General features: G+C 44.2%; 1 protein-coding gene across 4 annotated transcripts in view; it reads right to left on the reverse strand.

Annotated features, from left to right (window-relative positions):
- The window catches only part of LRIG1 (leucine rich repeats and immunoglobulin like domains 1), an 81365-nt gene that overhangs the window by 21281 nt on the left and 35822 nt on the right, over positions 1 to 24262 (reverse strand). For all 4 annotated transcript variants that reach the window (XM_085236190.1, XM_085236188.1, XM_085236189.1 and 1 more), the window contains exons 4-7: positions 8474 to 8611; positions 7332 to 7475; positions 4975 to 5118; positions 3854 to 3997 (exon numbers count right to left, since the gene is read on the reverse strand). In XM_085236190.1, the coding sequence (XP_085092316.1) occupies positions 3854 to 3997; positions 4975 to 5118; positions 7332 to 7475; positions 8474 to 8611 (570 nt within the window). The remainder of the gene's footprint in view (positions 1 to 3853; positions 3998 to 4974; positions 5119 to 7331; positions 7476 to 8473; positions 8612 to 24262) is intronic.

Raw genomic sequence — 24262 nt, forward strand, 5'->3', positions numbered from 1 at the left:
GTGTGGGTGTCTCCACAGCCTGCTCCACCCCAGTCTAGAGCCAAAAGCATTTCACCACGAAGCAAGTGAATGCTTCCTTTCATGCACAGGAAGGAGGTATCTGCTGCAGACCAGCTGCCTTCCCTCCCGCTCCCTTCTGTCAAGGAGCACAGAGTCTCTGTGAAATCATCTCCACTTACAAGTGACTAATGTTGGAGAGCTGTTGTTTTGGGTTTTTTTTGCTTGTTTCCCCATTGGTTTTATTCTTTCTTTCTGCATTCAGATGCATCCTGCTACTCACACTTTCCCAAGCTTCTCTCTCTACAAAGTGCGACTGCATAGAATTTTAGAAAATGGGAGCCTTGGGAGCACAAGTCCCTCTGGAAACTGTGAGGCTTTGGACTGCTAACCTCAAAAAAAGTGGAGTGCTGCTTTGTACAAGCACTGAAATCGCCTGTACAGGCGAAAAAAACCCATCACGTTGAGTTCCAAGCCTCCAGATTCCTTTTCCAGTCCTTCTTGTTAATGAACCTGCTTCAAAAATGTGTCTAAGGCTTGCAAAAAAATCACTGAAATGCCAAAACCTAAGTCAAAAAAGGGCACAAGTTCTGAAGCATTGAGAGTGTCATTTATTTAGCCAATGAGCTGTCTATTTCTTAGCTGTGTGAGCAGGCAGAGGGCAAGCTTTGGAAAAAATTCAGTGAAGATTAATGAGTTTGAAGAAGGTATGGGACAACATTCCTAAAGAAGTTGTAGTGTTAGTTATGAAGAACTGGCATCTGGTCAAAATTATGTCCTCACCTGCGATTAAAGAATTTGGCTTTAAAAAAAAAAAAAAAAAAGCGTTCAAAAGTAATTCTAAACCTGGCTGAGGAAGAAAATATTTCCTTTTGATTCTACACAGAAGGGTTCCTGCAGCAACTGGTGAAAGCATGTTCCCATCCGTTCCTCCTGACGTCACCTCAAGACGGATGGGCAGCAGCAGGCGGCAGGGTCTCTCAATGGCTGCAACCAGATGGAAGATTTCAGGAGAGAACGCACCTGCTGGTGGCCTCCTTCAACACATAAGGCCTCTGCTTCCTCCAGTGGGAAAGGCTGATTTGTAAGAAAGTGCACTTCCCTCCTTGGTGGTTTGGATGATCTGGGTTGAGAGAAGTCACCGGGCACTGCTGCCCTTTCTCATCTCCCTGCCGGTGGGAAATCACTGGAACGAACAAATGGAAATGGTCTGCCCACATGGCCCTTTTGGCCTGGCACAGAAGTGGGAGAACGGCTCAAAAAGCAGCATGCTGCAGAGATGCACAAAGCAGTTAACCAGAAACATGGTGTACAGCTGCAGCTCCTGCTGTCAGCCAGTTCTGGACCAGGATATTTAACTCATGTCATTCCCACTGATGGAACGATAGGTAAGAAGTGAGACTTCTTCATCTTTCTGAAGAAAAAGACCCAGAAGCCAATTCATCATTTACATCTGATGAAATCGTATGTTCCCACAGTGGATTTTTCCATTGATGCCTTAGCACCTGACTGGTGAATGCAATCAGCCCTATCTCACACCCACAACACAAGAAGTCAAGTGCTCTCCTTTCTTGGTAGGTTTTACGTGAAACCAGAGTCTTAAAGTCACGTTTTTTCCTAACAGCTGAAGGACAGACAACTCATGCTTCAGATGATCTCTTCTTCCCTCACCACATGTAAGCAGAGGTCTGGCCAACTCTCTTTTATTGCAGTCAAGGACTTTGAAATTAATTCCCTGTGTAACCAGGGAATTATTTGCTGAAAACTGAAACCCAGCAGATTTAGCAATAGGGGAACAAGGATCTTTTAATAAGAACGTAAGATACACATTCAAAGAAGCACATGGAGACAGCTTAGGTGTATCTGCCGCTTCCTTTCCTCACTCTTCAATTTCAGAGCAGACCTCTCCTACAAGTACTCTTTTGCTGTGGGAGTTTCAGTTATGAGTATCTGATGGCTCTCTGCAGCAGCCTTACCCTAAAGGCAACACCTGCAACAGCCTGTAATATTTTGCAGAGCTGTGTGCTAACACCCACATAATCGCCTTTCCAATCTCAGCTAACACTGTCATCTCTGGCCTCACACTAGTGCAATCCTGCCTGCTGGGCTGAGCATGCCTCAGTGCCTCCTACCACCTCCACAAGGCCTTTCCCAAACCTGCTCCATTCTGTACCAGAGCAAGTGAGGCCATCCTGCATGGTGGGTTCCATGGTTACTGAAAAAGCCTCTAAGCCAGAACAGGTCACCACTCTCTGCAGGAGATCCCAATCCATACTGGACACATAATGATCCAGCACCATGTGCAACTTCTCAGCTAAACCTGAAGGGTTTGCAAAGACAATGTGAGGTAGAAGAGACAAGCATATTTCTCCCTAAAGGAGCTCTGATGTAAGCTCTGCAAGATGCAGATGGGACTTACCCATCCCACTGGAACTCATGTTGAAATAGAGCTTCAACACAGCCGCTGGATATTGGCTCTCTGAGAGAAGAGAGCTCCCAGAGCTCCATTTCTATGGCAGTGTAGTGATCCGAATTTGCTTGTTCCAGAGATCCAGCCGAGTGCCTTAAAAATGTAGGCTCCTCTTTTCTGATGCTTCAGATTTAAGCAGGTCATGGGCAGAGCACAGTGCTGTTTCTGATCCATTGCCTTGAAAACTTCTGCACTGTTGCTACCTTAACCTAGTAAAATATCAGTTGCTGATCTGCACGTGAAGGAACTGTAGCTGTGTACAGCACCAGGCCAAGCAAAAGAACCCTTCAGGCATGGACAATTTCACAACAGTTTGAAAAATTAGTTAATTAAACAATCACATATGTATTCAACTAACAACAAAAATATTGCCCTGTGCCAAAAGAAAAATCCGCATCTGAATGAATAATTTGGGTTTAACAAAATATCATAGTTGGTCAATGTGCAACAATATTTATTCAAGAGCTTCTAAACTTAGTGGAACCACATGTGTCAGGACCAGTTAACTTTGAATCCAAATCCAACAGATGAGGAACTCACAGCTGGATAGGCAGATAGAGACCTCTAGTCTCAGTCCTGAGCAAGCCACTGAAAACAGCAAGCTCTGTGCTCTTTGGTGGAGGAGAATCCTTAACAATATTTAACAAGAGATTTTCAAGCTTCAAGTAGAATGAATTACAGTTCCACTAACCACATGTGTCAAGTCCTCCAGAGAAAAAAGTGAATCTATCCACAGTCCCACCGAGGGGATGACAGCTACTTCTGTAAGTACTGCAAGCATCCATGTGTGTTTCTTCAAAAAGGCATTAAGCAGTGCCACAGACCCCAAAGACACCCTTTGTGGGGCTTTCCACAACAGCAAGGGTTTCTTTCGTTTATCAAAGAGACCACGTTCACAGCTGGAAATCTCAGGAGAGCAAAGCCAATGCATTTACCTCTTAACAACTGAATCTGACAGAAAGGGTGAAGTGTAAATAGGAGAAAGAAGGAGAACTGCCTTTAAAGACCCAAATCTGTGCTAGCTAAAAACAAGACTGTTCTTTGTAAATACAGAGGACAAAGCAAAACTTCCTTCAGGCTGTACAGTCACACAACAAGCAGCATATGTCTCCTAACTATCTAGATAAAAAGCGCTGCTAAGCCACAGGTCACAAACTCTTCGTGTTTTTCAGCACTGCATTCTTTCAGTCAATTCTAACCTTCGTTTCTGGTGCAGAGGTATTTTAAACAGGTGCTGTGAAGGTCATAACATCATGAATAACAAGGCCATTTCTGCATTTCTACATGTTTATACAGTGGAAGCTGTGGAGTCCTTACTTCCCTTGCCTGCCAGCATTACATTAGCATTAAATTCTGACTAAACAACCACAATGGGAAACAACTCACAGCTCATGCAGCTTCTGACAGAAGCTCCAGCCGTCAGGGTTGATGCGGGATATAGAGTTGTTACTGAGGTGAAGCTGGTGGAGAGATGAAAGGCCATAGAGCGAGCCGCTGTTTACTTCTGTCAGGCTGTTATAATCCAGGTGCCTGTGGAGAAATATTGGAAGGAATTGACAGATGTGCAGCACTGATCAAATGCTGAAGAATTTCAGAAAATGAAGAATCTTCAAAAAGTACTGATATTTTAGCTATGCCTGCACACATTTCTACAAACCTATGTGGATACACCCAAGCGTAAGCACTTCTTGTCCAAGCGAGGGATAGAAATTCAAGGGCAACACAAGGGAAAGGTGTAAGGTCTTCACTTAGCCCAAAGCCCTCTACCATATGCAGCCCCAAACAGCCTCTCAGTACAAAGGCAGAACACTCTCTGCCACCAGCACACAACCACAAGCTGCCAAGCCGGTATGTTCTGAGGGCTTAAAGCTCAGAACGAGGTGTGACTGCAGAGGTACGCTCCACTGCATGTAAATTGGGCTAAGCATCCCATTCAAGTTTGTATTTGCAGAGTCTCAGTTGTGTGACAGCAGCTTCCAGAAACATACTGCCTTGATCACTTGTGACTTTGCAAACACACTTGAAAGCCAATCACATTGCAAGTTTTGAGCATTTCTCTGCGATGACTGTTCTATTTGCTCTGTCCTATGGAAAGAACGCATCACTGAGATTAAACCAGCTTAGTTTCTAGGTTTCCCCAGAGGCAGAATAATCAGGTCTGCAACACATAGTTTCCATGTATCAGTTGAAAGAAATGTACAGGAGCCAGATGAACTTTTATTTAAAGCCCAATTGAGAACTTACTGAATGTTCAAATTGGTAAACTTACAAAGGAATACTGCCACAGCTTGAAAGACAGGATTTTTTATTGAAAACATAGCAGAGCAATGAGTTGATAGTCGGTCAAACAAAGGCTGCAGAAGCATTGCAGAGATCTGTGTGTGCAGGACACAGAAAGAAACATGAAGACATGCACCACTGCCCACAGGTCTCCGCTAAGTAGAAGAACACGTTAACAGGTGAAGTCTGGGCTGTTTGAGAGAAAAGAATGTAGCTTTCCAACTTACAGAACTTGCATCTTGGCCAGCCCCCAGAAAGCTCCATCAGTCAGTTTGCTGATGTTGTTGCGCTGGAGTTTCAGGACTTCCAGGCTGTCCAGTCCCTGGAACGTCAGGCCTTCAATCAGGCGGATGCGATTCCGGTTCAGCTCCCTAAAATTGCCAAAGCCGTACAAGTATATTAAATCCCAGTCCTTTCTCACAGAATCATCTGTGCAGCATACAATGGGGACAGCAATGCCAACAACTCCTCCATCAACAGTTCCCAGGAGAGAGCAAAGCGCACCGGAAACTTTCAATCCCAGAGCTAGCCTGGGAAGTCAGCTGGGTGTCATCTGTTAAACAAACTCACCCTGGGACAGACTTTCACTATGGAGAAATAACAGAGACAGGGCTGCAATTCCTCTTCAACCCTCTTTTCTCTGAATATCTTTTAAGCCATTTATCCTTTTCACCAATTTTCACACCATTTGAGCAAACACAATGAAACATCAGCATTTTCTTCCTTACAATCCAGGGTTTTGCAGGACTTTTTAACGGCCCCGTAAAAACGTGCTCCGAAACAAATGGGTGCTGTATGAAGCCCAAGTGGAAGTTTTATGGCAAAGTTAGAAAAGAAAGCTCTCAGTTCCCCTAAAAAAAAATCCCTTTTTTTTTTTTTTTCCTGTTAGAAGAAATTAATAAAGACTGGAACAACTTGTTTCCAATAATAAGGCAGTCTTAGTATTCTGCCTATACAAAAATCTTCAACTTGCTTCATTAAACTTCTTTTTCTCCATTGAGTGAGGAGAAGACTCTAACTCTTGGGAACACTTTCTTTATCTCCAGAATAATGATACGAACATCGCCACAGCACTCTTCACCAACCCATGTGGAATAGCACTGTGGACTGCCAGACATGCCAGCTGAAATTCTAGTACCATAACAAGTAAAGAACTTCACTGACACAATGCATTGAAGACAAAGCTTCTCAAATGAAACACCTTTTTGAACTTGAAAGATTGATCCAAGCGGGGCTTCCCTATTTGGTGTTTGTCTTGAACAAAACAATGAAGGTTACAACATCAGAAATTATTTTGGAAAAATGAGGAAAATGGGAACTTAAAGCATATTTTTTAACTGCATTAAAATAACAACGCTGAATTTGCACTGAAGTAGAGAGTAATTAAAGTCAAGTGACGAGGAAGTTTTCAGTCGTGATGACTGCTGCCTGACTATACTTCCTAGACTATTACTGAACTATGCTTGGCCAGAAAAAGAACTGTACGCAACAGATTCTACAACACTTTCAGTCTGTATAAATTGCTATTCATTCCTGTTTATCTATAGAATAAACAGCCAGCTGTGAGACTGTCTTAAGAGTCTAAGAAAACCAATCACTCTGAATTTCGGCGAAAACACAAACTGAGTTGACCTTTGGTTTATTACACTTTTGCACACAGTACAAACACAGCGTATTGCAAGCTCTCTGCTAACGGACAGCAACTTCCAACTGAGAGGCAACAGACTCTTAAGATGCGGCTGTGCTACACAATCCCAAACTGACAGTGAATCCTACACATATGCAAGCACAAATGCACATCCATTCGTTAGGCACATCCTAAAGATCTGGCTCTCAGTCAAAAGGTTGCCGTGTAGAGGTGTGAGTTCCAACAGCCTTTGTGAAGTTTTTGTTAATAGGCAGAAGCTGAACTTTCACCTATCAAATGTCATGGAAAACCTGCACAAGGCCTCAAGCTGGGACCATTCCTCCAGCAGAAAAAGCAAATGGGAAAAGTTCACCCATTAGAGCTGCTATTCACCATAAAGCATATTTATAGCTGCAGATGTCCATGTGTCTCCAATGCAGCTCCTGCCATGCAGACTGCAGGCAGGACAATAACGATGTGTGTGTTAACTCATCTAGAGTGTTATTTTCTCTGCCCAAATACCACCGCACAGTTTAACAACCTTCCGTCATTGCTTTTTTATTGCCACATAAAGATACCTGTGTGGTCTTGAAAACCTAACGTGGTGGCTGAGATCTATCACTCGCAACAAACACGTCTTCCAAACCTCACAGGCACCAGCAGTTTTCAAGGGAACGGATTTGTTTTATGCTATCACTGCACAAGATGCTGCTGCTCGCTGCAACATCCATCCCTTCTCACTTGATCAAAAGAATGGCCTGAGAAGTCAGGAGTTAGAGGAAAAAAAGGACTCTCTCCCAACATTTTACTAGGTGCTGGCAGAGGACTACTGAGAGTACGTTCTAAGTTTTACAGACAGCAAGTGAGGAAGGGTGAGATTTGGTGCACTTTTCCCCAGGGACATTTTGTCTCCATAATGAAGGGCCGAGCTTAATTAAAGCACGCATTTCTACTCACAGTTGTGTCAGCCTGGGCAGCCTGAATGCCTTGACAGGAAGCTGAGTGATCCTGTTTTTACTCAGACGAAGTGTTAGCAGGGACCGTGACAGACTATCAAAAGCACCAGGCTCCAGGGTGCTGATTCTGTTGCTCCCCAGGTAGCTGCAATAAATCACAGCAGAAAAATGAACAGTTCTGTTAGAAATCTCCTTTTATCAGCATTTAGTTGCTCTCCAGACAGGCTGGTGGAATTACAGAGGTGGTTTGGATTTCTGGCTGCGCAAGAAACACAGTGCCTTTCCCAGAGCTATACAACAAAGGTGGAGATGTGCCGTGCAATCTCCAAGACATCCTCTATACCCTCCTACTTCAGAAAGTTTGGAGCAGAAGACAGAAACTAGAAAATATTGCATTACAAGATGACTCCATCCATTCCCCGTCTCTTAAGCTTCTTCCCTCAGCATCTGCCCCAGGGCTCTTTCTTTCTTGGACCTCCTCTTGGCCACAGAGGCTGTTCCTACAGGTTAAAAGAGCTCTATCTTCTATCTTCTTACAACCAGGGCAGAAACGTCTGTGCAAACTTTAATGCAGACAGATCTGTATGCAGCTTTTCGAAAGTACCTAAAGCTGCTTTTTAGAACAGGGAAAAAGCTCTGTAGGGAGAGCATTAATCTGCTTCACCCCCTGCTTACATCAAATAACTAAGGAGAGATTTCTGTTCTTAACATTCAATAGCCACTTTAACTGTAATGACAAAATAATCCTTCTTCCCTCCACTCTTCCAGATACAAATGGGCTGACGTGGGAAGCAGCAGGACACTAGGGAAGATACTGCTCTGCTCAGTGGCTCTGGCTTCTAGGTCTTCAGCAGAAAGACACCCACACCTGATGGATACGCTGTAACTTTCCTTTGCTGCGAGACCCCTATGCAACACAATTAGTATTCTGTGTTTTTTACAGGTATATCAGAAAACAAAACCAAAAAGCCCAGTAAATAACATCAGCGGGAACAATCCAATTCTCTTTCACACTTAAAAAACTTACAAATAACCCCATGCTTTCTGTGTCATTCCTTTCCCTTCTTTTAAAAGAAGAGGTTTGAGGCCCTTTTCTGTGCTGTGGTAACTCAACAAAAGCCGTTCCCAACAAGAGAAACTCACAGCTCCTTTATGTGAAGTCCCTGTGGAAAGCAGCCGTTTCGGATTTCCGTGATGTCATTGAAACTCAGGTCCAATGTTTCCAGGGCAACGTAGGGCTTCAGTTGACTTGCTTCAATGCTGCGTATCCTGTTGTGATGCCTGAAATGGTCAGGAGGAGAAATGGAGACAATTTAGTTCTCTTGGATAAATAAGAATATCTGGAGCTGCAGCAGGCCGGTAGGTTGGCCACTGAGCTCATACACAGCAGTTGGAAGCACATCTTCAATGCCTATTACAGGAGAAATCCACACCAGAGATAACTTCCCTAACCCCCATGTTGTTCCTACAATTAAAAAGAGCAGGGAACATACGTTTGGAATAACTTTCTCTGTTACTGCCAGTACTTCACACAAAGAATGAGTTTTTCAGAGCTGTCTGCAGAGGAAACACATAAAGAATCTCAGGAAAAGTTATGAAATACTGCTTCCCTAATTCTTAAGGACCCTTCTGAAAACACTCAGCACTGAACTAAACACTGTACGAAGGCTTGTTCTTGCAAACATTTCCTCATCTTTCACTACCTTTGACCCAGTGCACCATCAGGGTGACTGCAGCACCTCGTGCTCAGCCCAGGCACTGACTATGGAAGCAGACCCTGTAACAGCCACCTGCGTTTGCTGCCTCATCAGCAGCACTGATTGAATGACTTCATTTAATGCTTTTCCTTAGAGAAAGTACTGCAAGCTGTCCTTGGGATTTCCACAGCCACCAAACAGTTCAATACCTCTAGACTTCATCTGGACTCAACAAGGCCTAGCAAAAAAATCCCCTCTCCTTTCCTCTGGTTCCTTTCCGGTCTGAATCAGTGAAGAGAACAGTAACCAATTAAAAAAAAATACATGCTGCATTAGTCAGAAGAAGCAGAGCGCATGCCTGATGTGAATTTAGACCAGTCACTGATATTCCTGGCAAGGCTGAGAGCGAGGCACTCCAAACAGAGATGCTCCCCAGACACTTGAGAACTTGCTGAATAATAAGAGATAGCAGAGTGGGTTCTGACAAGTACCATGGCTTGATCAGGCTGCCTCCCTGCTGCACAGCCAGCAGAGAAAGCCGCCAGTGAAAGCACTCCTGAATGCAAACCGGGATGGCTCAGCTTTCCTGGCCAAGCATCAGCTGCCCAAAATCCACCCCTGCCTTGTGAACCTGGCAGAGCCTTCGATGCACTGGGGAGCCGCTCTCCTCCCGCCTCAGCCCTGCTCAGGCTGTCCCATGTGCTAACACAAGCCCCTTTGCTAAGAGAAGGAAATACCCACAGCACATGGCAATGGATTCACTCCCCAGAAACTCACAGAAACGCTGCTTTGATTAAAAGGTTGAAATGCCCCTTAGTTAATGCAGTGCAGGCTGCAAAGTCGTTAAGGACAAATTTTACACGGCTACAGCGATGCTCTGCTAATATGGTGCAAAAAGGCCCCAGGAAAATCAAAGAGAAGTCATAACTTATGTCCCCAAATGGTTAGTGCATGGGTTACGGGCACACCAGCTGTAGAAAAGGCAATGATGTGGCTACTATCCAAATGACTGTATTCCTTTACAGCGAGGAAGGAGGACTGAATTTTCACATCCGTAGCACATAGTGGAACAGAGCTCCAGTGAATTTGTTAGTAGTATGATTAAAATACAGGAAAACTCACTAGATCCACATTTTTGTGACCTCCATAAGCCAAACACGTGGGTAAGGCAGATTTCCATCAGGACTAGTTTATGTTGCAAGGCCTCAATAAGCAACATGGGCAAGTTCAAAAATTTCAATCTTTTTTCCTACCCAAAATAAGAAGTGCAATAAATAAGCACGTGTGACCTGGTTCAGGGAAGTACCTCAGAGCAGACCTAAGTGAAAGCAAACCCCAAGCATGCTCTCTGGAGTTCTGCTGAAGCAGCGGCTGCGAGTTCAACTCTGATCTCATCTGGGCTGTGATGGCTGAGTTGAATCTGGCTGTAAATTAACAGGAAATGAAGGCTTGTACAAATGAACATGAAGAATCTATAAATTACCTGACAATTCCAGCACAGGGCAGCTAAGTCTGTAAGGGAGTGAGAGCACTGAGTGAGTTTGGACATGAAATGCTCTTCAGAAGCCAATGTTATTTTTTTGGAGTATTAATATTTCTATGCTTTAGTTACTCAACATATATCCAGTCTGCCTGCCAGAGCTCTCAGCCCTTCCCAAAGGACAGAGTCAGGAAGGCAGAAAAGAACTGTATTCGTTGAGCCATGTTTGCAGTTTCCAGGTGCCTTCTGTCCATTTGCATCTTGCTTTTCTCATGCTACAGCTGGCAGATGAGATGGATGCATTATTTCAGGCAGGAATAAACCAGCCTTCGTTCTCTGCCTCTCTCCATCTCCTTCAAACATGGGCTGGCTCCAAACAGAATGCTCAGCTCCAAGCAGCATCCCAGCCAGCCCAGCTGGGGAATGTCAGACAGTTTGCTGCAAAGGACTGCACTCTCTTCAAACAAAACCAGCCCCACTGACTTTTCCTATACAAAGGATGTGATACGAATGCAACATCAGCCAAACCTTGTACTAGCTTGATTACATTTTTTGTTCTTTCAGGAAGAGCTAAAAGGTGATTTAACCCTTCTTGTTACTACTTGGTTTCCTTCAGTTTGTCTTCCTTGTTTCCAATCCCACCATGAGGGTATTTTATAGAAAAAAAGATAAGTAACAAAGCTATGATTGCCTCTCTCCGACTGGAAAAGGGCTAGGTCTGTACCGACTAGCTCCTTAGTTTACACTTCCATGGCTTCAAAGGTAGCAGATCAGATTTTAGTACCAACTGCTGAACCAGGCTTTAAAGCAGAAATTACTACTGCTTCCACAACCAATTTGCCTCCAGGTGTCTTTTCCTCTCCCCACTCCCCTTCTTCTTAGGTATCACAGCCTGGAAACAAATTTCCCTGCTTCTCTTTAGCCAGCATTAGCTTCAGAGTATAAGATGACAAGGCTTCAAAGAGAGATTGAGCAATGAGAGCCAGGAGTAGGAGCCAAGGCTCTTAGTTTCTATTCGAAGCTCTGGCACCGACTCATCTGCCTTGGACAAGTTACTTAACCCCTCTCTGCCACTGGGTTATCCATCTGTACAGGAATGCACTGGCAGACTAAGATGCTGCAAGCTGCCCTGACTGAGAAAGGATCTGGAGTAAAAGTAGCTCAAATGAAAAATAAATGCTAGGGACTGAGGAACCCATCTGGGTTTGCTCACGGATGAGGACAGCTCCAATAATAGTTGTATTCCACCCTCGCTCCTGGAGACATCCCACTTGCAGCTGAAGCAGCTGTCAGCGCTGTATGAAGGTAACCCGAAGTCAGTGCTGGATGGCTTTAGCACTGTATGCAGCGCTAGTTCCAGCTGCAAACAGAAAAGTGAGTGCAGGGGGCACCAACCCCCCAAGCAGCACCACTTACCCTGCCAGCACCCCAAGATGCTGCAGCCCCGCACAGCTCTCCAATAGAGCCCTGGGGATTACAGATTTGGATTCACCTCAGCCAGCCATTCGCTGAACTGAGCCCACGTGGAGCACATCAGGAAGCAAACGATTGCTCTGCGCTTCTCCAGGCTGCTCCGAGGTACAGAAACAAGCAGAGTGGTCCAGCGCAGTAAAGCATGTTTGGGTTTGCTCTGGGTCGGGAGGGAGCCAAAGGGGGTGGCAGGAAAACAACAGGTGGCACGAAGTCAAAAGCTCACAGCGCTTCCAGGAATCCCAGCATGTATTTTAGAGGTAAAGTTACACTTTAATCCCAGTGGGTTTCCAAGTTCGGAGCTTCTTTGTGAATATTTATTTGATAAACAGGCTGTGAAACATTTTTCACTCTCTCTAATAGGAGAAGAATTTGCCTTCCTCCTTACAGCAACCCCTTCCCTTGGAGTACACTGATCAGTTTAACTTAAACTGTGGCTTCTACTCCTGTGAGATCGATGCAGAGAGCAGTGCAAACACGTTCCTCTGTTGTCAGAGCCACGCTGCCCATTAGAAAGCTGACAGCAGAAAATCAAAGCAAGCAGCCCCTCAGATGGGAATGTGTGAGCAGCTCTGCTCCGACCGATTTAAATACAGCAGCACAAAACCTCCTGCTTTATACTAAGCTTGACTTACGGCACAAATGCGGGTGTGAAGTGACACAGGGAGCAGGCACATGCTCAGCCTCTGTGCAGTGTCAGCTTACAGAGCTGGCGGGGCTCGCTGAAAGAAAGAAAGTCTTAATACAGTAAACCTATTAAAACTGACACCTGTTACAGGCATCAAAAACCAAGCTTCAAAAGAGGCTCCGCACCTCGGGTAGGGTTCTATTAATGTCTGAGCACATTTTCAAAGTCAGCATATGAGAAAGATCACAAGACTGAAAACATGAGGTTGAGAAGCCCAGGGTTTGGTTAATACTTCCATACGGGGAAAGTATTAAACAACAAACCAGTGGCGGAGCCAGAAAGATACAGGTGTGCTACTGCAGGACATGCCAGGCTCAGTGTCAGACAGGGCATGGCCAGAAGGGAGATCAAAGCCACAGTAAGACAAGATGGGTCACACATGCCATAACTAACTCAGGCCTGGAGTTACCTGCCCTCCTGCTCACACTGATACTTGTGGAAATGATAAAGATTTAAGGCATGGGTCTCTTAACACCTTAAATTATCTGCCATCTGGTTTTACCCCATCACTCATTACATGCAGAAAAACTAAAAGGCATAGCACCATAGTAGAAGGCAATGCCTGAGCAACCCCTATGACAGAAAGAGGATGAGGAGGATTTGATAAACTGGAAGACACATCTGGATTTATGGCAACAGCAGAGATGTTTGCTTATTCCTGGACCATCATTACAATCCATAATTGAATACCTGCCCAAGTGACTCTTACGATGGAAGCAAGGATAAGAGGGGAATGTTATTGTGGCCCCTGGACACCAGCTTTGACTCAATTTTTATACTTTACCAATGCAATCGCATAATCCTAACATTTTACTCCTAGAAAACATTGTGCTTTTTGGAAGTCTTTTATTCCATGAAAGTTCCTCTGCTGTACCAGAACTTGTGAAATATCTACCTTGCTACAGTGAGACCATCCACGCAACAGAGCATAGAAGGAACACACAGGTGACAAGCTAGAAGTCTGTGCATGAGGCCTTCCCCTGCACGTCTGAACTGCCCAAAGCATGTCAGCCTTCAGGCTTCTCAACTGCTCTGAGAAGGCTGTCTGACATTGCACTGTCATCTCAGCCTTGCCAGCATCATCTGCAAGGCTCAAGATTTAGTACCATTACAAGAATGTACATTTCTATACAGCCTAACACATGCTCTATTTGCTTAAGGGAGCAGCCCCACTTTCTTTTCAAAGTAGAACTGCATGGGTTATCCTTTGGGCAGGAAGCAAAGATGCCTGCAGCAGCCCCCACTTTTCTCAGATGCTCTGAATCACTCCTTTCCTGAGGAATCCTGGCAGGGACCCAGGCTGCCACAGAACCAGCTCTGTTTGTTCAGGTGCTGGCTGCCTGCACAAGAGCAGAACAGCAGCAGGCCAAGCAGCCACAAAGAAAGGGGAAAAACAGCACAACTTTTACAGGTATCCCGACCTTCCCTTAAAGGCTCATATGCTCTGTCTGGATGTCAGGATCTTCCATCTCCCTACTTCTCCTTCAGAATGAGGCCTTTATAAGGCACAGCAATGCTCTCAGCCTGTGTTGGTGCTTTAGGATGGACAAGCACCAAGAAAAGCACCCATGGCTATACAAGGGTCCAGACACACACGGACATTAAAACCAGTGCTTCGACTTGCATCCTTTAATGAAATGGTAAGCCTGCATCTCTCCTGCAGGTCATGGGTGCTCAGAATCAGCAGGCTGGGAGATGGGATTTGCTTATTCAGCCCCTCGTATTCAGGAGCAGCAGCCGACTGCAATCTAGTAACATTACAAAGGCCTGGGTTATGAACTCCTTATTCCCACAAGCAAACTGTTACTCACGCTAATAGTTTCACTGCAGTCAACAGAAGTATTCATGTGAGACTAGCACGACTCCAAGGGCTAACTTCTCATTCCATTAAAGGTTACTTTGTGGCTGCCCACAGCAGCAAGCTCATCTGCCTCTCATCCTGACAGACTGGTGCAGGTCAAGTACAGGCTCAGAGCATCCTCAGGACCTGGGTACCCAAATGCAAGCAGGTTTTCTTCCCCCAGGTACATTCTCATGGCTCATGAGGCAGCCACATGGGTTAGGTCTGGAGAGAGGCTAAGCATGCTGTCTGAAAGCTGAACCTGGAACGTTCATTAAGGGCTCCTCTTGGGTTCAGCACTGTCCACATGAAGCAAAACCTTTCTTCTAACGTAACCAAAAAGCCATGTTCAGAACAACGCATTCTCTCAGGATGTTTTTGAACTGGCAATGTTTATGTAAACTTTCTGACTTGTTAGAGAACTGTATGCTGTGTGTCAGACCCACTGAGGTAAGTGATGTAATTTTAAAGAAACTTTCTTCCTCCTTGATCTACACGGATTCTCACAAGACTTTGACTTGCCACCATATGATTTTGGATAGTTTTTGCAATGCGCAACTTCCTAAGCTTTCAGCACTCAAACCATTAGTAGAGTAAAATGTGTAGGACAGGCAGGACCTGAAGTCAGTCATCTTTAAAACAGGGGCTGCCTTATCTACTCATCAGATTACACAACCGGTTATGATATCAAAGCAAATTAAGATTTCTAAAGACAAGACAATCCCTGTTATGGGCACAGTCCCCCATCAGCAAATACGGTGGTTCCAAAAGCACTGGAATCTTTCCACTCTCTTCTGGTTATACTTGATGCAGAGCGAAGATAATACTGCAGAGAAGCTTTTTAAATGTTGCATTCACAAAGAGAACAGATCCCTTAAAAAAGCTGAGTAAAGCATCTTTCATTGCCTGTCACAACCCCTCTGTAAGGAGCTTTCTTGACCTTTTATGAACTCAATACCACAGCACAACCTTTCCTCTCTGAGCATACCTTCTCCTCAGAACACTTTGGCATTGATCTTCAGAGCTACTGCGTGACTGACACATCCATCTTTAAGGATGATGCACCCTCTAAGATTGGCGCAGGGGACCCTCAGTAGGGGCTGCTCAGCATACACTGCATCTTGGCCTGTTCTCTAGCATAACGGAGGGCAAACATCTCTGAACCACTGGGCATTATCAAGGCTGGTTTGGAAACAAGCAGTTTGTGAAAACTCACAGCTGTGCTAGTCTGTAAACCTCCAGCTCTCACTGCACTCTACTGCTCATCACTCTGTCTTCTCGTATCCCCTGACCTCTGGCTGAAGGAAGCACTGAGAAAGGCTGCAAAGGAGAGGAGAGGCTCTGCTGAGTGCAGAATTCTGCTAAGAAGGAACAGAATTGTCCTGTGGGAATAGAAGGAAGAGAGTCATATAAGGCAGTCCTCCAAACAGACTGCCAGAATACACATGGCTCTGCACTGCCTATCTGGATGGGGTCATGGGCACAGCACAGCCTCTTTGAAGGGGCTCAATCAGCATCTGAAAGGGGTCATTCAGTTGCAGTTGCTAGAAGATGAGAGAGGTCAGTGTTTTTATGCTATACACCTTATGTCTTTGGTATGCTTTTGTCTCTTGCTCCAATAGTTGCTTTTCCTCGTGCATTTTTACCTCAAGGGCTTTTTTCTTGCTGCTGATATCTACCAGCCAAATTCAATTTTCTATCAGAAATTGAATGCATGAGAAAGCCTGGCATCACCTCACCTATATGCTGCTCTGTTGAGGTCCTGCTCTCCACCAGCCCACACTTATACAGCACCCAGCAGAAGGGCTGCTGCCTCACCCCACATCCTCAATGCTGCCCTCAAAGATGAAGGGGATTTGTGACAAGAAGAGGCAGAATCACAACAAGGTGCCAATGTAACTCACCCAGAGCTGCGGACAGGGTGGCTACCCTGCCCCACTCCCAGGCAGACAGCATCCTCTTTTCATTGTCACTGCAAGCAAGTTTTGTGCTTCTAATTAACATGGTTAGAGTTTTCATGTGAAAGTCAATAGGGTCCAGGATCACAAGGCATGCAGGCACTTTTATCCTTAAATCCTGATGCTGATTTTAGTTTCTCTTTGTGTAATACATGATCAAAGCAAAGAAGATCCACCACAGCCTAGAGAGTGCATGTGTTTTGTGGGTGGCTTTGTTTTGCTTTTGTCTCTCCACAGGAGCGAGGAGGGGAAAATACACAAGTGGAAAAGCAATTTAAGCGCAAACCAAATGTAATGATTCTGCCCGTGGTGCTGGGACATTAATCCAAATGTAATTACAAGCAGACTCCCTGATAGCACACACTGTGTGTGCCTGAGCATTGCCAGAATATGCCACTGGCTTTTCCCATCTCTGATAGGAGCACAGTTCTAAAACCTTGACACTGAAGCAGGTAAATGAAGGACAATATACTTGAGTATCTACTCCTCAGACCATGAAACTCTCCAAGTCTAATGGTACTTGCAGCAGACCCTGAGAGAAGGCAGCAGGTAAAGAAACAAGTGTTTTTGATTGGACAAGCGAGCTCCTGTTAGCACTTGGGAGATACAGATAGGCTGGCTGGTTAGTCTGTTTCAACATGACACATGCTCGTGCTCTGTTGAAAGGGCTTATCTCTCTTGTCAGCAAGGTCACCAGAGCACGGATAGCCTTTGGGCAGGCTGCACTGGGGAGCTGCACTCAGCTGAGACTCTTCAGCCTACAAGAATGAATAGTTCCTACGTGGAAAAGCAATGGTCAAGTTCATAACAAAAACAGCTCTTCTTAAAGAGTTTAGGCACCTTGTTAATAATAAAGCATGTCCAGAATGGCTTCAAGAAACTGCAGAACAAGGTCTCAAGATGCAGGGAACAGAAGATTTAATCTCTGAAGCACGACTGCCATTGCACTAACCCAGGCTGATGTTCACTATCTGATGTTCACTACAGCTTGAACACTGTCTGTTCAAGCTTCCCCAGAGCAGACGCTGTAAAATCACTGGTCAAAGTCAAAAGCATTTGCCACCTCTTACTAAGTTCTTCAAACCTCTTTAATTGGACCGTTTAGTTCTTCAGTTTCTCACATTTTGAAAAGGAAGAAGGTTGTCCCAAAAACAAAATCTGTGGGCAAAGCACTTCAGTAAGGCCTCTGTAGTCTGTTTTTTTCCACGGCTCCTAAATCTTAGAGGAAGTCTTGACCCTTCTCCCTGGTTGTTGATACCTATCAGCCCTCCTCCCTCCTTCCCATTTAGCAATTGCCTTCATGGAGCATGACCAGCAGTACAGACAGGATGGAAGAAGATGGTATTTTCAATCTAACAACAATAAGCCACTTAGAGAGTCCTTCTGTTGCCATCAACTCATCTCTTTTTCTCCATTTGCTTTTTCTATTTTCCCTAATGTGCAATTGAATGTTAAATGGTTTGAGACAGGCAGAACATGTACTCACCCAACCACTTACTTCTGATCAATATTCACAGGGAATTCCTATTACCAAGTGAGAATCATGCACACTTGGAAGGGAAAAGGGCTTCCTAGGAAACCATTTCATCTAAAGGTACGACCGATCATTTCCCCATTTACCTTAATCTCTTTGCCTACCCTCACAGCACAGCTCTTTTTTCAACACCAAGATCATAACTTCTAACAAGATCACTGTTGTTCATCTCTGCAATTATTTGGGAATTTAAATATAGGTTTAAAACACCATAAAACCCAACATGTAATCAGCTTTTATTCAGCTAAAAGTTAGCTTTCTAGAGATTCTTTGCTAATCTTTTCCAATCTACACATGGCAAGTCTACATTTCAGTGAATGCTGTTTGCTCAAGCGTTTCTTTACTCTGAATTACGCACTATTCCTAATGGTGCCAGTGGAAGCAATGATGGAAGTGCTAAGCATCAAACAGAGCAGAAGGTAAATGCCAAAACTGATGCTTTTACTCACTGAGCTTTGAACCACATTCATTTTTAACACCTTTGCTGACATAGTTTTAGCCTTGTTATACGCAAAGGAACTAAAAGACATTGCCTGTTCTCAAGCCTTCCAGGACACTTGAAGGTAAACAAAACAGATTTTGAAAGCATTTATGGCACCACACTTCAATAAAATAACAACAACAAAACACAGCTTGACCCCTCCTCTTACTCCTCACTAGGCATCTATTTGTGGCAACTTCTGGGAAGGGGGTGGTATGCCAGGGAGGAGATCATGCTCTGAACAAGCATCACTGATCTGAGAACCACGTCCAATGACCAGACACATAAAGAGTGATACAGAGGACAAACTGGGAAAGGTAGAAACACTGTGACACTGTGCAATTTTGTCAAAAAGCCGCATCAGTTTCAAACTTTTGGGGAAAAAAAAAATGGACAAAGGAATCTACATGAATAAATAATTTTATCTGCTTTTATTGCACGTGCAACTTTGCTTTTACTCATCCCTGAACCAACAACTTGCAGTTTCCAGCATTTCTTTTCAGGCAGAAAAGATCAACATGCTAAAAAACTCTTATCTCAGCAAGTTATTTATGACTGAAATCTGTTCAGCCTGTGAAGACTAACAAAGGAACTGCCTCTGGAGGCATGTGCTTTATTTACCATATGCCGTTAAATGAGACAGCCTATCTACCACAGATATTAATAGTAGCAAGTTTGGGCTATTCTAAGGTTCAAATATGAGGCTATTTTTCATAGTGACCTTAACAAAAGATCACGGTCACAAATAACCTTAATAACTAATCTAAGCTTGATTTGCAGAGGGACAGAAGTTGGAAACCACCTTAAGCATTGTGCATGGCACACACCTGCCCTCAGACAACGCCACAAGATGCTTTGTGCTCATTAGTTCCATCAGCTCTAGGGCAATGCCCACTCTTTGGCCAGCAGGAAGCAAGACCACCCAATCTTACTTGGACTTAGGTTGTCATGAATACACGGAACACCACACACGCACACAAGAAAGATATTGGTCCAGTATTTCAACTCTTAATCTCACGTTCTGTTCCAACAGATAGCTTGCGTCTTCTCCTTTCTCCAGAAGGAGCACTCAGCTAGCACAGCCAGCTATCAGCACACAGACATCAGAGCAGACCTAGACAAGCTCACAGCAATTCCCTCTCTGCAGGAGAAGTTGCCATGGCTGCACATAAAGAGTTATGCTCACTAATAAAGATATACTAAAGTAGCCTCAAGGAGTGACTGGTATTCCAAGAACTGCCACCAGCTTTCACTATCTTTTCCCTCTGGCTACTTTTTACATTGCTCAGCATGTGCCCAGATTGCTTTCTGACACTCTTTTGTTGAGTCTGAGGATCAAGTACTTAATTTCTACACCTTTTCTAGAAGAAATGATTACTCACTTCCCTGAGATAATGTTGGAGCCTTTGCTGATTCCGTACGTTCACACTGCATCTGAAAGCTCGAGGAGAACATGCAAACGATTTAGAACACTTCCAACAGCCCAAACGAGAAGTTAAAACAGCATCTCTCCTGGTGCACGTGAGCACATGATTAATGAGAATTTCCTCCATTGGGAAAGATTCTTGCAGTCTTTGGCCTCAAAAACAAGCAGACTTTACACACGAGAGCCTTGCCACGAACTCTGAGCAAAGCAAACCTAAGAGGTGAGTATGAGAATATCTTATGCCTGCACGTTGCTTGCATACTGAACATCCTGGCTGTCAGCATTCTTTCTAGTCACTTTTCCACATCAATATATTCATGTTCTAAAATAGAAGCTGAGCAGCACAGCCTGTAGCACAGACAAAATCCTCAGGAAGAATCTTCCTCCAACCTATGAGAAGAATTGCCTAAATAAACACTGGAGAACTGGTCCCTGTAGACACAAGTGTGAACCGAAGCAAGCACGACAGATGGTAAATCTGCTCATGCTGATGGATCTACATCTGCATGCACCTCTTTGCCTCTCTCACTAGGGAAAGCCCTCTTTGTGCAAGTCCCATGAATGAGGACAGGTAGTTGGCTTGCTGAGCTGCCAGAGAAGTCCTGCACACAGGCAGAGCCCAACGACTTCAACAGATCCCTCACACGGCTGCAGCCGAGTCACCTACATCTTGTGCTTAGGAGTACAAAACTATTTGCTGTGACAAAGATGAAATTAAGAGTATTCTCCTCATTTCTAATATTTTTTTTTCACTCCAGCAAAGATGACTTGCACACTAGTTCTCCCAGGGATCGAGGCAGTTGTTTCATTTGTGCAGCCACTAGTACAGCAGGATCGCAGGCCACCACAGCCCTCTAAGGCTTCAAACCTACTGGTGTGTTCACTTAGTCCCAGTTTCCTTAAGATTGAACCTGCCAACTTTCAACATCACTTACACAGAGGCTTACACTCTGACCTAGTCAGGAACATGCAAGTGAACTCACATTTCATGTATAGACCAGCTCAGCTCAGACTTGAGCTGTATTCTGTAAACAGTTCTACTGTGGCAATTTCATGTTGTTTTTTTTTCTCTATGGGTCCCAGAGCAGCTACCACACAGTCAAGAATTAAAGCAAAGCAGCAGTTCTGATACTCAATCTATCCCCCCCATCTTAATTTGTAAATCAAAGAACTAGAGTTGCACATCAACACCTCAGCTCCTGGTCAAAAGCTTGTGGAAATGAGGGCACACTGGCTACATAATTTTTGGCTCTGATCAACAGTTGAAGCTAACAGAGCAGGACATGTTTGTCCCGGATAAAAGCACAACTGCGCTTCAAAAAATCTCATGGACCACACAGATCTTTACAAAGAGGCTTTGCAAATCTCACTGGATAACAGAAGAGAAGCAGTGGAAATTAGCACTGAAGTAACAGTTACTTCCCAAAGCATTCTCCTAAGAAAGCACACGGCAACATTTTCAGAAGATCAACTGCATGATCCCAGTTCTGTCACGTTAGTGATCTCCAGCCAGCTAATCGGGTACAAAGGTCTGACAAGACGGAATAAAAGTTAAAGCTAAAGTTAGACATACAAGACTCATGTTAGCCATCTATTTTAACCAGGAGTACGGTGGAATTCTCAACACTGCAGAGGAGAAAAGAAAAATCTTAACAACTATGCAATTCAAATGGAAACATTGCTCCTGATGCAGAATTACTGGCTGCAGTCTTTGACCCCTCTCCACCCTGACACCCAGATGGAACACAATGCAGAGCCCTCCTTCACTGCCTTACTGCTCCAGTGGGCATCTGAACTCATCATCGTCCTTTCAGAGAGACCTTGCACATTCCCTTTCACTCCCAATCCTCAGTTCTCCATGTAGTTAGTTTACAAATTTCACATGATATATTTTGCCTATGGCACAGTAGATCACCTACTCTTCTCCTATTAGCCCTCTCTGTTTAATTACAGTTTAATGTGAATTGATCTTTACATTAATGAGCCTGTAAAGAAGATTGATTTTCTTCAAGGGACTTTTATGCTCAGTTTGGCAGCAGAGTGGTCCTATTGATTTCCCTTTCCCCAGTAAACACGCACAGAGTGCAGCATCCTCTGTGAATCAGCTAATCCTATTTCACGCTCTTTTGCTTCAAAAAATCCTTGTTCTGACTTCCTTGTTATCTGTGCTTATTCACAGCAAGATCATGGGGCCAATGCGTCTCAAGCAGCACTGGCTGTTGCTAATATACAGCAGACTGCCGTGGGTCACTATCCCTTTTGTTCCTAAGTGGTTGGGGGCTTAAAAGACTTACAGTGAAAGAAACGAAAGTTATTTTTAAGTGTTTAATCTGTTAACTTCCTTAATTCCTAACCAGCTAAGGATATGGCCTCAAGTGCTCTGCTTACCACGCTTGCTCTGGAGGTCTGGTTAGCAGGCTCTCCACAGAGCTCCACAGCTGCAGAGTCCACATCACTGGCTGCCAACTGAATCAGGCTTGCCACCTTGGGACCACAGCAGAGGATGAGGATCCTCCTACCACCCTGTGCAGCCATCCCCAAAGCTCTCCAGGACACATTCACGCTCAGCCAGTTAGAGGTAGGTAGGTGAAGCAGGAGCTGAAGTGCAGCCAGACACCACAACTGACTTTGCATCTCTACAGGTGTTTGGAGAATACCTACAGTAGCAGATCTACGCAGAGCTCATTGCAGCTCTGCTCCTCCTCTCGTCTTCCATGCCAGTAAGGCTAAGTGACTCTCCACTCAAGTTGGTCAGGAAGTTGGATATATGCAGACTCAGTTTGGCTGCAAAGAAATGGTTACTTCCAACCTCCCTTTCCCTACCAAACCATATCACAGGTCAAGAAAAGAGTCTTCTGAAGAGCCTACAGAGTTAACACACTTGAGTTGCAGCAGAACACTGGGAAGGGAAATCCTCAGCCAAAAGCATGTCAGTGAAAACATCCTGCCATCAACTCCCAAACGTCCAAGTCTAGGAACTGTAGCTAAATTACAAACACTGTGGGAATTTCAGGCAAGATTCTCCCCTCAGCTACTCCGATGTAATTTCGGAATGAATCCAGATTCACAGTCTCTCCCCCTCCCAGCTGAATTTCCTGGCTTTTGTTTGCACTAGCAGATGTTTGCATTTAATGTCTGTCTTTATTTGGTAACCCATCCATAGATTATTTTCCCCTTCTGTTCTATTAAAAGCCTTATCAAGTCCCTTATGTTTGCTCTCGTTCAGATGAACAACTTTGGCACTATTTTCAACGTGCAAGGCAAACTGGCTCTTCAAGGAATAATTAAACTGAATCAAACTTCATGGCAGTAAATTAAGGCATACCATGTTTGATACATATGTTTCTCTTGCATCCATCTGCAGTCTGAAATATCCAAAGATCTGCAATAAGCTTTGAGAATGTTCTTTCCAACCGATTCCCACATGTTTGCTTATATATCAGTTCTTGGTACACGTGCACATAAGGTCAAGTAAACGTGGGGTGATGGAGACAGATACGGGAAGCCCCACGGCAAGGAGCAAGAAGTGATCAAGCTCATTGAAACAACCATTATAGTAAACTTCAGTTTGGCAATATGGCATTTTCCTTTCTCCCAGCATCAAAAGGATAGAAACTCTCTCCTTCAATTTAGGAAGAGCTGGAAATGAAGGAACCCATTCACCAGGACTGTTTTGAGCGACAAATACACAACCATTGCTTTTATGATACATTCACAGCCCTTTGGAAATACTTAACCACATGCAATACACAAAACCTACTTCAGAGGTTTGTGAGGTAAACACACTTCACACATTTATAAACACTGAAAAAAAAAGGAAATCTATTTATTTTTCTTTAGCAGTAAGAATACACTGTAACACTATATACTTAAACATAAACCAATTTCTCAGTACACAGCCTTCATTATGAGTCTTCGCCCTGAGTTTGGTTTGGCAACCTCCCCAGTTATTACTTCACTGATTGAGGGCTAGAAGAAACCAGTATGATGGCACAATCCGATTGCTTACATCACACAAAGCCAAAGAACTTCACCCAACAATTTACCTACCAAGTCCATTAACCTGGAGTTGAACTAAAGGACCACCTTTTAGGAAGATTTCCAATTGATTGACTTCCAGTGATGGAAAAAGCCTCACTTCCTCAGCAAATCATTCCGATGCGAATCAGTCAGCAACATCGATTAAAGCAGGTACTTTAAAACCTCTTTCAGATTATTTTTACTTTTGATAAAAATTAAAAGGAAATGCAGGGGTAAAAAAATGTAGCAAAGAAGCTAAACAAAGAGATCCTTCTTGCAGAGGTATGACAGCAGCATTACAAATGCCACTATCACAGTTATTTATGTGTAGCAGCTGA

This window comes from Meleagris gallopavo, chromosome 14 (assembly GCF_905368555.1).
Source record: "Meleagris gallopavo chromosome 14, MGAL_WU_HG_1.1, whole genome shotgun sequence".
In the NCBI taxonomy this organism is placed as follows: domain Eukaryota; kingdom Metazoa; phylum Chordata; class Aves; order Galliformes; family Phasianidae; genus Meleagris; species Meleagris gallopavo.